General features: G+C 46.6%; 1 protein-coding gene across 2 annotated transcripts in view; it reads left to right on the top strand.

Moving 5' to 3' along the window:
• dis3l2 (DIS3 like 3'-5' exoribonuclease 2) overlaps nucleotides 1-11,878 on the top strand; it is a 46,695-nt gene extending 34,817 nt beyond the window's left edge. For both annotated transcript variants that reach the window (XM_048988845.1, XM_048988844.1), the window contains exons 15-21: nucleotides 4,848-5,031; nucleotides 5,375-5,461; nucleotides 6,903-7,050; nucleotides 7,472-7,602; nucleotides 7,875-7,979; nucleotides 8,339-8,443; nucleotides 9,725-11,878. In XM_048988845.1, the coding sequence (XP_048844802.1) occupies nucleotides 4,848-5,031; nucleotides 5,375-5,461; nucleotides 6,903-7,050; nucleotides 7,472-7,602; nucleotides 7,875-7,979; nucleotides 8,339-8,443; nucleotides 9,725-9,826 (862 nt within the window). In that variant the 3' untranslated portion in view covers nucleotides 9,827-11,878. The remainder of the gene's footprint in view (nucleotides 1-4,847; nucleotides 5,032-5,374; nucleotides 5,462-6,902; nucleotides 7,051-7,471; nucleotides 7,603-7,874; nucleotides 7,980-8,338; nucleotides 8,444-9,724) is intronic.
• The last annotated feature ends 1,586 nt before the right edge of the window (nucleotides 11,879-13,464 follow it).

Genomic DNA, 13,464 nt, shown 5'->3' with positions numbered 1-13,464 from the left:
CCATCAAACCGGCAGGTGTGACCTTTAATCAAAAGGTCATTTTCCTAACGTACCGCTGCAGTGTGGGCACCTGGATCAGACTGCACAGACAGCGCTGTGCAAGAGGCGGGGTCACATGCAAACCCACTTAAATGGTGTCGCTCTCCTCTGGTCGGGGGCCAGCGGCAAATTCACGATGATCTCAGAGAAGCTGACATCACCCGAGTACCAGCCAGTCTCTGATCGTTGTCCTCGGGTAGTCTGGGCAGGGAGGTTGGTGCAGTGGTGGACTGTAATCACCGTGGCCGGTGGCTTGTCTCGTAACGATCGAGCCTTCCGATTGTCACTCAGTGATTAGTGTTGCATAAGCACCCTCCCCTGCCTGTGAATTTGCAGGGTGGGCACTGCCAACACCACCAACAAGCCGATAGGCACTAAATGTATTCATATTCTTTGTGCATGTCCTAGTATGTGGCTCAGCAGTTTAGGACTCTGTACCTGTGATTGGACAGTTGTCGGTGGCTGGTAGAATGACATCACTGTTGGCATTCCTAACCCTATTTGCTCAAGGGTCACTGGCTGACTGTACTCTCTGATCCTCCCTTGTACTTTGAACTAAATCATCTGCATAAATAAATGTAAACCTTAAAGTACATACTTGCCTTCCTGTGAGACACACAGACATAGTTGTGGGTGTGTGTATGTACATGTGTGTGTGTGTATGCAAGAACATCTCTTGTTCTGTTCCTATATCAGAATCCACTTGTTGTGTTAGACAAATGGTTGCCACTGAGCAGGAGAAACGGAGCGGGATGGACTCGGTCGCTGCGGTTTATGTCAAATGAAACACTGCAGGTGGAAATCTAGAAGGACGACGACACACGAACACCACACTCGCAGAGTCCATGCCGCAGACGTGTGAGGTGTCATCGCTGCCCACTGACTCATCCTATCGCCTCCTTCCCTGTTACCATAAATACACAATGTCCCGTAATGAACAGACCGTACGGAGCCCCGTACAGCTGGACAGCTCCCATACAATACAGAAGGGTTATGTCAGCCAGCAGCTGAAGCACTGAAGCTCTTCATGCTCAAGTGTGTATATATAAAAAGAAGTGCTTAATCTGTTTGTGTTTTTCCTGTCACTTTTCTTAACTGGGTTCCAATTTAGTTCGCTTGTTTTTCAAATATTAAGTTGTTTAGTATTGACTCAGCGAAACCAGACTGGCTCTGATTAGCTGTGATTGTTATGTGCGCCGTGCCGCCTGCCCATGGCTGTTCCCAACAGGGCTGACTTCTCGCGTCATTTACCTCGTAGCGGTGTGCCCTCCCTCGATGCCCATTGCTCTCACCCACGTTTTGGATTCTATCACTTTGTTCTCTAATGCAGTTTCTCAACCCAGTCCTCATGAACCCCCAGACAGTCCACGTTTTTGCTGCCCCTCAGCTCCCTGCCGGACCGTCCACATTTACCTGGAGCTTGGAGGGAGCAAAAACGTGGACTGTCTGGGGGTTCATGAGGACCGGGTTGAGAAACACTGCTGTAAAGGAAGAGTGACCTGCGCTCAGCCGTGTCCGCTGCATGAAAGGTCCCATGCCTTCTGTGAACGGTCATCTCTGTGTGGGATGAAAGAGGAACAGATGAGGTCAATCAGGAGTCCCTCTGAAGATCTGCCGTCGAAGGTCTGCATATAAAATAAAAGTTAACATTTTAATTGGATGAAATGCATTTGTTTTAATTCTCAAAACTACAGCCACATCTATGTCTGATGACGACGTGCCGTTTAAATGAACATTTAATATGCTTTCCGCTACGTCCATTAATCCACTCGAGGCCTTTCAGTGCTAATTAAATAAAAACGTGTTGCATCCACAGCTTTGTCGAACAAGTAAAGGGGAAAAACTGATATTTAAAATGCACATTTTAAAGTTGGAACCCAAGACTGATTTCAAAGGTCTATGGGTAAATATTTAATATCATTCAGTGTGCATTAATACAGATGAACCTGCGAGGTGTTCTCATCACTGTGAACAGGATAAGGGTTTTCCATAGTCTTCCACACTGGGATTCAGAGTGGTGGTGGTGGGGGGGGGGTCGCAGTGCATTGGCACTAACCCAACGAACCGTGGCTGGAGCACTGGAATGTGGACACCCCCGCGGTCTTAGGGGTTTATGGTCCAGCGTGCTCGAATGCACTGCCTCATCACTCAACCGCTAGTGCACTGGAAAACAGGAAAGAATGAGCGCACTGCCCAAGCAGGATCATGCCGAGGAAATAGCTCTGCTTTTTCCAGTGTTTCTATGTGGCTCAGTCTAATGTGGACAGCTAGCCAGTTTATTGAAGGCTATTATAGTAATATCCGTGCTATAGTAATATCTATGCTTAATCAAATGGCTAAGTGGCTGGAATTTATTATTATCATTATTATTATTGTTCTGAATTAGTCCATCACACAAGCAGTATGATTTTGTCCAAATCGTATTACATTTACCTATTTTTTCAATTCTTTTTTTTTTTTCATGGTCGGATTTATTTAATTGGAGTATTTCAGAGCACTTTAACCCAGGGTGATTCCCCAATATCCATTTCATGATCTTTAACCTGTAACCTTAAATTTACTTCGTTCACATACTTCAGCACTGTTCCATCTGCTCCCCCACGAATGAGACCTGCGCTATCCCAAGGTTCCTGAACTCACTCCGAAAGAGACGTTTGTGAATTTCAACCTCGAGTGGATCAGAGACCGTTGTTAAAGCTCAGGGTTTTCGCAGAAGCTTCCAATTAAAAATTTTTAATGAAAGTGTGATGTCTTTATGTCAGTGTCTGTGCGCCTCACATTGTCGTGAATGTTAGTGATTAGGGCAGTAGTTGTTTCTCCCTGGAGTCACTGCTGTCCAAGAGCTTGTGTACAAGGGAAGGTACAGAAAGTTTTACCCTAAGCTAGTAACGAAATAGAAATGTCATTTCTGCGTGTTCTTCTTGTCTGCCGTCTTTTATTGACGGCACTGCTGGGCTGCCTGTACTGTCGTTACATACTCGGTCTGTCTCACGTTTCTCATCTGATGCAGAAACACCAGGTTTCAATCAGTGGCTCCGAAGAGGAACTGAATATCCACTTAAGTTCGTACCCAACCCCCCCCCCCCCCACCCCCCCACCAGTCATCCCGCCTGAGCTTCCCTGGTGCAAATAGCCAAGTCTTTGTGCCCCACCCAGAGGGAAACACCAGCTAAACTAGGTTTCGTGAGGATGCAGCCCGGTGCTCTCGTTTCCAGTGCGGAAGTCATACATTTGATATTTGGCGTTTCAGGGCAAGTAAAACAATCTCCGTTTCATAAGTTACATTATACTCTAACTTATGGACATTGTGAGGAGGCCACAGCTTTGGAACAAATACTTGCCGGATGCTTATTTAACAGACTTAAACGTGGGTATAATGAATTATGTCGTTCTGATATATCCATCATAGATTCCCTTGTCCAGTGCAGTTTAGAGCAGTCTGATGGGCTTTTTATCCGCTGTTACCCATTAGCGGCTTGTGTGCATTTGCGGTCGTTGATGATGTCACTGGCTTGGCGTCTGCCTGCTGCTGCCTGTGGAGCCGCTTGCTGCCACTCTGCGGCAAGCTGCCCCGCCACCTGCTGGAAGATCGGTGAATCGCTTCTCCCCACCTGCTTGGCTGTACAGCGGACGCTCTTCCTCCTGTTTCCTGTTTGCGCTTCATTAATTCACCTGTGACTCTTATCTAGAGGCTTATGCAGCCAAGTACACTTTTAGCTCGTGGTGTGTTGTATCTCCTCAATGGTGGGGATGTGTGTTGGGGGGGGGGGGTGTCAGTCATGACTCTTTTAAGCTGTGGAAAGGCGATTGGCCGTGGCCGTCTGTTTACTTGACTTTGGGACTTTGGCCATTTGAGCTAAAGAGCGATTGAATAGGTAACTTTACTCGGAGAGATTGAATTGTTCTGTTAAATCTCTAGACTGGCACACTGATGCAGTGTCGCCTTGTGGTCTGTACAGTGAGCTGCCCTATTCCCCTTTTCTGTACCCTTTGTCACTTTGTCAGATATAGGCTCGTGACTGAAGCTTATGCTGTATGGTTGCGTGATACATGTTGAATCGTTTATATAGGTATGTAACATATGTAGATATGCATTGTTCTACCGAATGAATATACTAGTGCATTGGTTCTAAACTTTTTTTGCATCAAGTACCCCTCTGGATCAAAACAAAGCAGTCAAGTACCTGGGTGAAAGAAATCACAGTACACTGAATCACTGTACTTAACAAATAAACAAATGGTCTTGTGTACCACTTGGGGGCACTCATGAGTACCATGAATGGTACACATACCAAAGTTTGAGAACCACTGTGATTGGGTCTTAATTAGGGGTGTAATGATAGTCTACTCATGATTCGGTTCAATAAACAATTCAAGACTCATGGCTTGATGCAGTATATTCAACCAGTAAGACTGAAAAGCTAATACTGCACAATTAGTTATTCCCTTGTAGGCACATATACTTACCAAAAAGCTGCTTTTGGGCCATTTCTTGTACTTTTGTCTCTGTCTCAGAGTCCAATGCAAAATGCAAAAATAAAATCTCAAAGCAAAGCTTAGCTTACGCCTATTGCGCCCTCTTGTGTTAACATTCCTAAATGACTTCCTGCCACAGTGCATTGTTACACCCCTAGTCTTAATGAATTCGTTAATGAGCCCTCAGGGGAATGCCTCTGCTGTCGAGATATTCCTGCAGTGGTGATGAGGAAGCTCTTGGACTTAGCTATGCATGTTGAAAAACCTGATCGCCACTCGACCACGAGCAATGAGACACTCGCATTCACAGCCTCCACCTCCACCGCCCGTAGGCTTGTAGAGGAGTTCATGCTTCTGGCCAACATGGCCACCGCCCACCGGCTCTACCGAAGCTTCCCAAAGTTTGCTCTGCTTCGCCGACACCCTCCGCCCCAGACCAAGATGGTGGACGACCTCATGGAGTTCTGCGACCAGATGGGCCTGAGCCTGCACTTCTCCTCTGCAGGGGCTCTTCACGTGAGTGTTCGCAGTGCACGTGGGTCATGCTCTTGCCGTTTGTACCTGCCAGCTGCAAATTCCTTTAGCTGTCTGATAGGTGGATAGATAGTGTACATAGAGTAGACTGATGGATAGGTAGAGTGACTTGTGCTGCGTTTTCCAACCCTCCCTGGCTGGGAGGGAGCAAAAATGTGGACTATCTGTGGTTCCTGAGGACTGGGTTGGGAAACACTGACTTGATGGTTGATTACCTCCAGAAAGTGACAAACCAAAGTGGCTGTGTTTCCATCCTGGATTGCCTGTGTTATAAAGCTGTCCATACCTGTACTGTATGTTTTAATCCAATTTACTGTCACCGCAGAGGAGTCTGAACGAAACCCTGGGGACGGATCAGTACTCACTGGCCAGGAAAGAGGTCCTGACAAACATGTGCTCCAGGCCCATGCAGGTGAGTACGTGTCAGCCCCCAAAGCACATCGCTTCACAGAAAGGGAGGGGCCAAAGCATCTCGCCTATCACACAGCTTGTTGTGCTTTTGTTTTTGTTGGGTTTATGTATGTGCATTTGCATGCATCAACTTTCTCCTTTATTCTGTGTGCCCCCCAAAAATCATATTATTGTCTTTAATGGGGGGCTGATTTTTGTCGATGCTCATTGGATATTTAAAGCAGCAGTCTACAGTAACAGACTATTTTGTTGGGTATTCTGTTGGGTCCCATTTGCGTTTTGTCTCTTGGCTTGCCTGCCCAGTATCCATGTGTCCTCATGACTGCATGTCAGAGATGTCCATCTCTTTTCTTCCCGTTTAAAACTATCCTGTTTTCAGTGGGAAAACTGAAAGAATTAAGGTGTGTGGGAATGCCTGGCAGTGTGTCATTAGGTGTGGCCTTCCTCTTTTGTGGCATTGGGAGGTCCTTTTCTCTGCTGAGGGCAGTAGGGAGGCATGTGACCCGAGTGTGAAATCAATATCCTGGTTCTAAACGGTGGTTTAAAACGCACCGTTCGCTCAGCATCTGCCTGACTGGGGATATTAACTGAATTAGGCTCAGTCCCCTTACCTACCAGGCAAAGTGCATGTTCTCTTCACTCTATTGGTTTCATTAAAGACAGTAATATGGTTTTTGGGGGCTGGATTGGGAGACTTTTCTGCAGAAGAGATGTTCCTTCATCACTGAGAGATTTCCACAAGCGCGTCCATTACTATTTTAAGAGAATTAAGTTACTTAAGAGAATTTTGTCACATTAATAAATATCACTAAATATGGATATAATCTAATTTATTTTGTAATATCATCATGTGTTTTGGAGGGTGGGAGGGTTTTGTGGTCAGTCTCTCCCCCTCCAGGCCTTTCCGTAGTTAATGAGTCGCTGTGAACATCTGTCTTGCAGCCGAGCCTTAATGAAGTAGGTTGCTAGTTCCGAGACCCATGTCATGGGTCGCGACTCGGGCCGGAACCCACACAGGTTCTGCCCGGCCATCCCGGGGCTGCCCCTCGACGCCGGCGATGGCCGCACACGTAGGCTGGGAAATGCGCGTCTAAGGCCTGAAGCAGGCTGGAAAGGTCGTTAAGAAGCCAAATCCCGGGGCTGAACCGGTCAGCTAGCTTGCAGCTTTTAGCTCTCTACATCTCAGCTCACTTTCCAGATAACTTGTGGAGTTCAAAATGCATTTAAAATGTACGATTAGTTTCATGATGAATTCTTATCTAGGTGGTAGTGTTAGATGCAGTGTCGTATAGAATTTAATATTTCATTGTAATTTTGTAATATATACCTATTGAGCATCAATTGCACGTATTCAGTTTCCATTAGGGGCCCGTCCTATGGTCAAAGGTCGCTTTCAGTGATCAGGCAGCACCTCACATTGGCATTCTGTGCCCTTTTTCCAGATGGCTGTATATTTCTGCACTGGGGTCCTGATGGATAAGGTCCAGTTTCGACACTATGCCCTCAATGTACCTTTCTACACTCACTTCACCTCGCCCATCCGTCGCTACGCTGACGTCATTGTGCATCGCCTGTTGGGCGCGGCGCTGGGTGAGAGGCGTGCGGAGTTCGAGGCGTGCCCGAGGCAGATTCATGGGTGCTCAGGGCAGTGGCATTCTTTTTGGGTTTAGGTGAACCTAACAAAGGATTGCTTATGGAAGAATATGACTGCAGTGCACGGGTTTGGATAGTGGTTAATGACATAGAACCAAATGAGTTCAGTATTGCAAGCACTATGCAAATGCTTGTCTTTCAGTAAAATTGTAAAAATGTGCCTGTTTAACAGTCGCCTGGATATCACACACACACACACACACAAACATGTATGTATGATAAAATTGAACATTAAAAATAAGCATACTGATGAATTTTTGCCTTTTTGTATTCCAGTTAAAGTACTTTGGGGTGGGGACAGAGTTGTATGAATAGAGGAGTTTTTATTACAACTGAAGGTCTTGTGTGCCCTCCCCAGGGTGCAGCCCTCACCCCAGCCTGGAAGCTGAGGACGTCCAGAGACAATCGTCCCACTGCAACGACAAGAAGACGGCCTCTAAGCGCGTGCAGGAGCTCAGCTCTGAGTTATTCTTCGCCGCCTTTGTCAAGGTGAGCACCTCTCCTGGGGCAGGGCGGCCCGACCTCACCTGAGCCTGAGCTGGCCTAGAGGCGGAACACAGCTCTGTGATCGCGTGCCTTCGCCCAGCCACCTCCTTCCTTTTATTCCTTAATTATACAACAAACTGTGAATTTATTTAATTCATTATGTCAGGCTTTATTGAGAAAACGTGGCATGGTAATTAACGAATTATGGCCCCACCCCCGCCTCCTTTTACGAGCTCCGCCGGCCGCTGCGGACCAACAGCTATGTTCTCCCGTAGGAGTGTGGCCCGTTGGAGTCGGAGGCCATGGTGATGGGGGTTCTCGACCAGTCCTTTGACGTGCTGGTGCTGAAGTACGGCGTGCAGAAGCGTATCTACTGCAAAGTGAGTGGGGGGGTTTTTCCTGGTCCCCGCTCCGCCGCCCTCTGCAGAATTTCAAGGAGCTGCAGGGCGTCCTGCTGGCTTCCTTTCGGATTCTTTGCAGACACGTCGCTGATAAGTAGTCGATTGACAAGGTAACCCATCCCCGACGCGATCAATTCACCTGCGTCTGCTGCTCGACACTTTGCGGTTTGAGTGCCCTCTGATTCCCATAGCCTCTCGCCGTAGTACTAGGTTGCTTGCTTCTCAAACTGTTCCTCCGTACGCAGCAGCTCTGATTTTTAGTACAGGCTGTCTCGTTTCATCTCGTCTCTCGGCGAAGCGAAAAGCCACATTCTTGACTACACCATCATCTCCCACAGGCGCTGCAGGGTCTGAAAGACTTCCGCTTCCGCAAGGCTGGGAAGAAGCCGGAGCTGACCCTGGTTTGGGCAGCAGACGAGACCGTGCGGGGACCCGTGGAGCAGGTAAGATTCGTATATCCAGGCCGGACTGTGATGAGGGAGATGAGGCTGCACCGTAACACCCAGGGACTGTGCAGACCGCCATGCTGTACTCTGAGTTTCCCCAGACAGACCAGGCTGGTCATTTCGTACGCATAGTAAAAAGTCATATCTGACTAACAACCTCATTGTGTGGTGTGTAATCGCTTAATGGGGTGGGGGTGTGTCCTGTCAAAGTACACACTGTCTTTAGATCACCGTTTATGGCCTTAAATCATGGCTTCTGTATACATACAAACATTTCTTTGCTCCAAAAGCAGCAAGACCAAGACCTGGAAGTCAGATGGCTTTGCTATCTGAAACTGCAGTTTTTGTTGATTATGTTGATTGTTCCCTCCCTAGTAAAGGGCAATGGTCCCTTACATGGGTGCCATAAAGATAATCTCAGGACTCCAAATGCAGGTCGGCTTAAAGACCACTTCAGGCGGATGTCACCGTAGAAGAAAAGCACGAAGGCCTGATCACAGACCCGTTATGACTATAGTGATGTGGTGGCAGAGTGTGTCCTCGCATGACCTCATGGCTGTGGGTTTGATTCCCATCTCTGGCATAGTGTGTGGAGCTGGTGCTGCTCCTCCTGGTATTCTGGCTTCCTCCCTCAATCCAAAAAAAGGCAGCAGTATGACCTTGTGTTCCCCTGCCTGCTCTGTGCTGCCTTGCATAGGCTTCAGGCTTCCTGCAACCCTATGCTGGATTAGCAGTCATGGAAATCACTGTGGGTAGCCGACTGGATAATCTTAGGCCTTGTCCACACGTACACAGGAACTTTTAAAAACGGTGTGTTTCCTCCTCTGTTATTAAAAAAATATATTTTTCCGTCCACATGAAAATGCTAAAACACACTGTCAAGAGCATGCCAAACCAATAGGGGGCGATATAACTGTAAAGCCATGCTGGCCAATCAGAAGCCTTACGAGTTCTGCTAAGCTAAAAACAACAAACAGTGCACCCTCTGTAAAACACAGTTGACACAATCTGTCGTCATAAGCCAAAAGCTCAGTGTTCCCTGTCTACACGTCGATGCTGAAAATGGAATTTCTAAAAATCTTGTTACTTAACCTTAAATGGCTGCAAACCTGAATACCTTCTACCTTGCCTGTACTATGTAACTAAAGTTGACCTTTCCTGTTCCACCGGGCATAAATTAATTTTCTAATTCAGAAAAGTTGACTGTAAAACCCCTGTTCCTCACGTACCCGACTTATATGACCCTTGACCTCTCTCGTGTGCTTTATTGCCTCTCAGGAGATCAGCATCTTCACCCTGGTGGAGGTCCAGCTACAAGCGGATGCAGCCCCCATGAAGTACAGTGCCACACTGAAGCGTCCCTTCCCCACCGGGCCATGAGACGGCCCCCTACTGGTGCCACAAGTTAAATGCTTAAACTGAAGTGCACGTGTTTCTTGCCTTTTAAAATATGCCAACAGGCTTTTTAATTGAAGTACTGTTTTTTTATTATTATTATTATTATTGTAAACTAATTATAAGCGACCAGCATTGTAACTTGGCATTAATGATAATTATGACAAATGGATTTGGCTGAAGTTTTCTTTGAAGGGCCAAGGGGATACAGTGTGCTGCTGTTTGTATTGTGTCTTCAGACCCCCAAGGTCAGTGTTACATACCTGTGTATCTGTGCCCAGTTTTCTGGGCTGAGGAGATTGTCCTAGTGTAAGATTTAAGCTTTAATATTAGCAGGAGATGTGTGTTCAGAAACTGGAGATGTTCTTTTGTTAAGCCATTTAATTCCATGTGTGTTTAGTAGTAGCTAGCAGACAATGAACTGGAAAACGCAGGATCTATTATTATTTTTAGTCTGCTGTGCTGAACGGGTGCATTATGGCTCTCTGCACACGAACACACAGCACAGAAGCACTGATGTGCTTCCCACAGGTTGACGACGTGATTGTTAGGAGATGCTTACAGCTAGCATGCAAGTAGCGGGGCCCTAAGTTTGGGCTTGAATGGTAACAGGTAAATAGCAGTTCACGGCTGATTTAGCACTAGGGATCAGTGTGTCTGGGAAACCGAAACTCCTGTTTGCTGGAGGACTTTAATTTTGAAATTGTGCCCTGCAAACCCATGCCGATCGATAGGAACACAAATTTACAAAGAGTTGAGTGACTTTTTAATGTTTTGTTTGCCAAAGTGTTGACGTTTTTAAAGTGTTAGTTTTGGGTGTGCTAATCCCCTTTTAGAACCTGAAATGCCGACGGGATGCTAACTTGTGCTTTTTGGTACTTGGGGACTTGTGGTCCTTTTGGGCATCTATTGCTGGAGCCCCCAGCCCGACCTGCAGCACATGTGCTTCTGCTCCTTAAGCAGTGATGCGCACCAAGGTAATGGTGGCCTTTTACCAGTCCCTTTGGAGATGTGGGCCTTCTTTGTTGAAACGTGTACGGTTTTTATCCCAGGCAGAGCTTTTCTCCATTCTGCCCTTCTCCTGGTTTGCAGTGGGCCTGAGTTTTTTGGGGGGGTTTAGTGAGCGTTAACATGAAGATGTCCATTCGGCTTGGGATTTGGGGTTTCTGGAAATTTCTACAGACGCACCCCACTCCACCCCACCCCACTTTGAAAACTTTCATCTGCCCTGCTGTCGTGAGCATAACCGGCTGCATGCATCAGCTGCACTTTATGGGCAGTTTGCCAGCTAGGAATGACGTCTCGTGTGCCTCTGCCACGGTCACATTGCCACATATTTAAGCTCCAGCTGTCTTTACGAGAACAAAGCCATGTGCTGGAAGGAGCGCGCTCGGTGCCTCGGGATGTGTGACTGTCGTCGTTTGTGTCCTTTTCCCCTCTGATGCCGTTTCATTTTCAAGCCTTTAAAAGTGCATCACATCTGCCTTCACTTGAGTGTTTTCTGGTCAAATTTGAATGATCGTGTAAAGTTGGGAGTCGGCTGACCTTGACGTCTTCGAGCGTCTGTCCACCTGTCAGCCTCGTCACTCAAATCCAGCTGTGCTTTTCCCGTTTAGGTGTCTCTTTTAATTATTGCGTTGATCTTTGTGCTTAAGATCAACGCAAGACGTTTATACCTGATGTTTTTACAGGGTATGTGAAGGAGGAAAACACAAATGTGCTAAACTTTAATTTAACTTTTAGTCACAAAGATTTAACACACAGATGCCTGTCTCTATCTAACCAGCTGTGAAAAGAGCTGGACTGTAATCTGAAGCGTGTAGTTTGTGCAGTTAACCGTGTATCTTCTACATCAGGGGTCATTCATAGTGATGCTGCTTCCATTTAACAACATGTGCTAACTCCTGCATAGCCGCCTCTGTTGTGTTATAGTAATTATCATACTGTGATGTCATTTTCCCCTGTGTCCATGAGAGCGACGTGTATTGTTCATCCAGCTGGCCCTTGGGATAATAAAATACACCAACCCGCTCGCAATCTGGCATTGTCTCTGATTTTTTGGCTGCTGACTCTGTGTGCCGTGGTCTGTTTGTTGATACTGTTTCGTGTTCTTGTTTGTTTGAGTGAGCGTGTGTCTGGATGCACATGGACGAGCCAAAGGGAAATTTAGATTATTCGCTATTTGAGTTTTCATGCTCAGTGCTTGAGACGAGGCGACGCTGCTTTGGTGATCGTTGACGTGAGTGTGTGAGTGTGTGTGTGAGTGTGTGTGTGAGTGTGTGAGTGTGTGCGTGTGTGAGTGATGCTAAGTTTTCACGATGCGATTGCCCCAGTTTAAAAAAATAAAAAGCATGCACCGGATTCATACAGAGTTGCTGTACTAGAGACACATATGTAAAGTACTGTAAAAATGGCACTTTTTGTATTAAAAATTTGCTGTCTACTTAAGAACCAAAGAAACAGTTTGATTTTATATATGCTGAATTGAATCACATAGCATCATATTCGTCTACAAAGCATCATATGTTGAACTGCATTGTGTTGAATCAAATCGTGTACACACACACACACACACACACACACACACACACACGCACGCTATATATGTAGCTCTATCAGGTTTCTGAGAGCCTCCCAAGTTAGAGCCGCCGCATGTGGCCAGTGCAGATTAGATAATGGGATTGATTAGGTACTGTTTGACGGTTGGGGGACCCTTATAGTGAGGATAGCCTCGTTTGCTTCTCCCACCCGGCCTGCATAGTATAAGCAGCTCTTCATGTGAATCCTTTTTCAGTAATCTGGCTGGGCTTACTGGTACAGTGCAGTAGCGTCAGCTCTGACTTTCTGTCAACCAAGATATAGAGGTGGGTGGGTATAGATGTGAGTTTTATGTTCTTCCTGAACTTCGCCCCAGCCAAGGACTTGGTTCTTAAACCCCCATAAGGAACACGTTCGGCGTTATCAAGGCCGATAAGATGTGTATCCTGGAATATGCATTAGGCTCATTGTATATTAATGAAGCAAACATGCCTTTGGCACTAAAGTAAGTGTAGTAAAAGTTTAGATGTTTATTTTTTCCTTCTGGGAAGTATTAGAAGCATGGAACAAAATGTTCCTGTCTGTTAATATAATTGCTTCATCCAATTAATTGACCTTTCTTGTGGATTCATACTTGTCAGAGGGTGCCGATTTGCGAGGCAGGATGTGCGCTAAGATGCTCGCTCCCGTGGTCGTAATGCCTCACAGGCTACGCCCCTCTTGTGGGAGGCAGGATTCCTATTTTTTGGAATGGATTAGTGATACTTCATTGATCCCCATGGGGATTCCTCTCCGACTCCCCCCATGCCATCTAGTTCTAAATGCAGACACACATACAGGCAAGAGAAATTAGGGGGCGTCACGGCTAACAGCAGCATCAATCTGCCAGCCCCAGGATTCAAACCAGCAACCTTCAGACCCACATGAATGGAATCCTAGCCTACTGAGCCATGAATCACCCCTAACAGCAGCACCACCACCCAGCCTATTGCTGGCCGGGTGCCATCATGGACCACATGTTCAATGTTGACCCTCATGCCCAAGCGTTGTCCCTACTGGTTGTCAGATGGTCATCAAGAGCAACA

Source organism: Brienomyrus brachyistius, chromosome 21 (assembly GCF_023856365.1).
Source record: "Brienomyrus brachyistius isolate T26 chromosome 21, BBRACH_0.4, whole genome shotgun sequence".
Lineage (NCBI taxonomy): Eukaryota > Metazoa > Chordata > Actinopteri > Osteoglossiformes > Mormyridae > Brienomyrus > Brienomyrus brachyistius.
The sequence above is the reverse complement of the archived record's forward strand: the minus strand, read 5'-3'. Positions and strand labels throughout refer to the sequence as shown.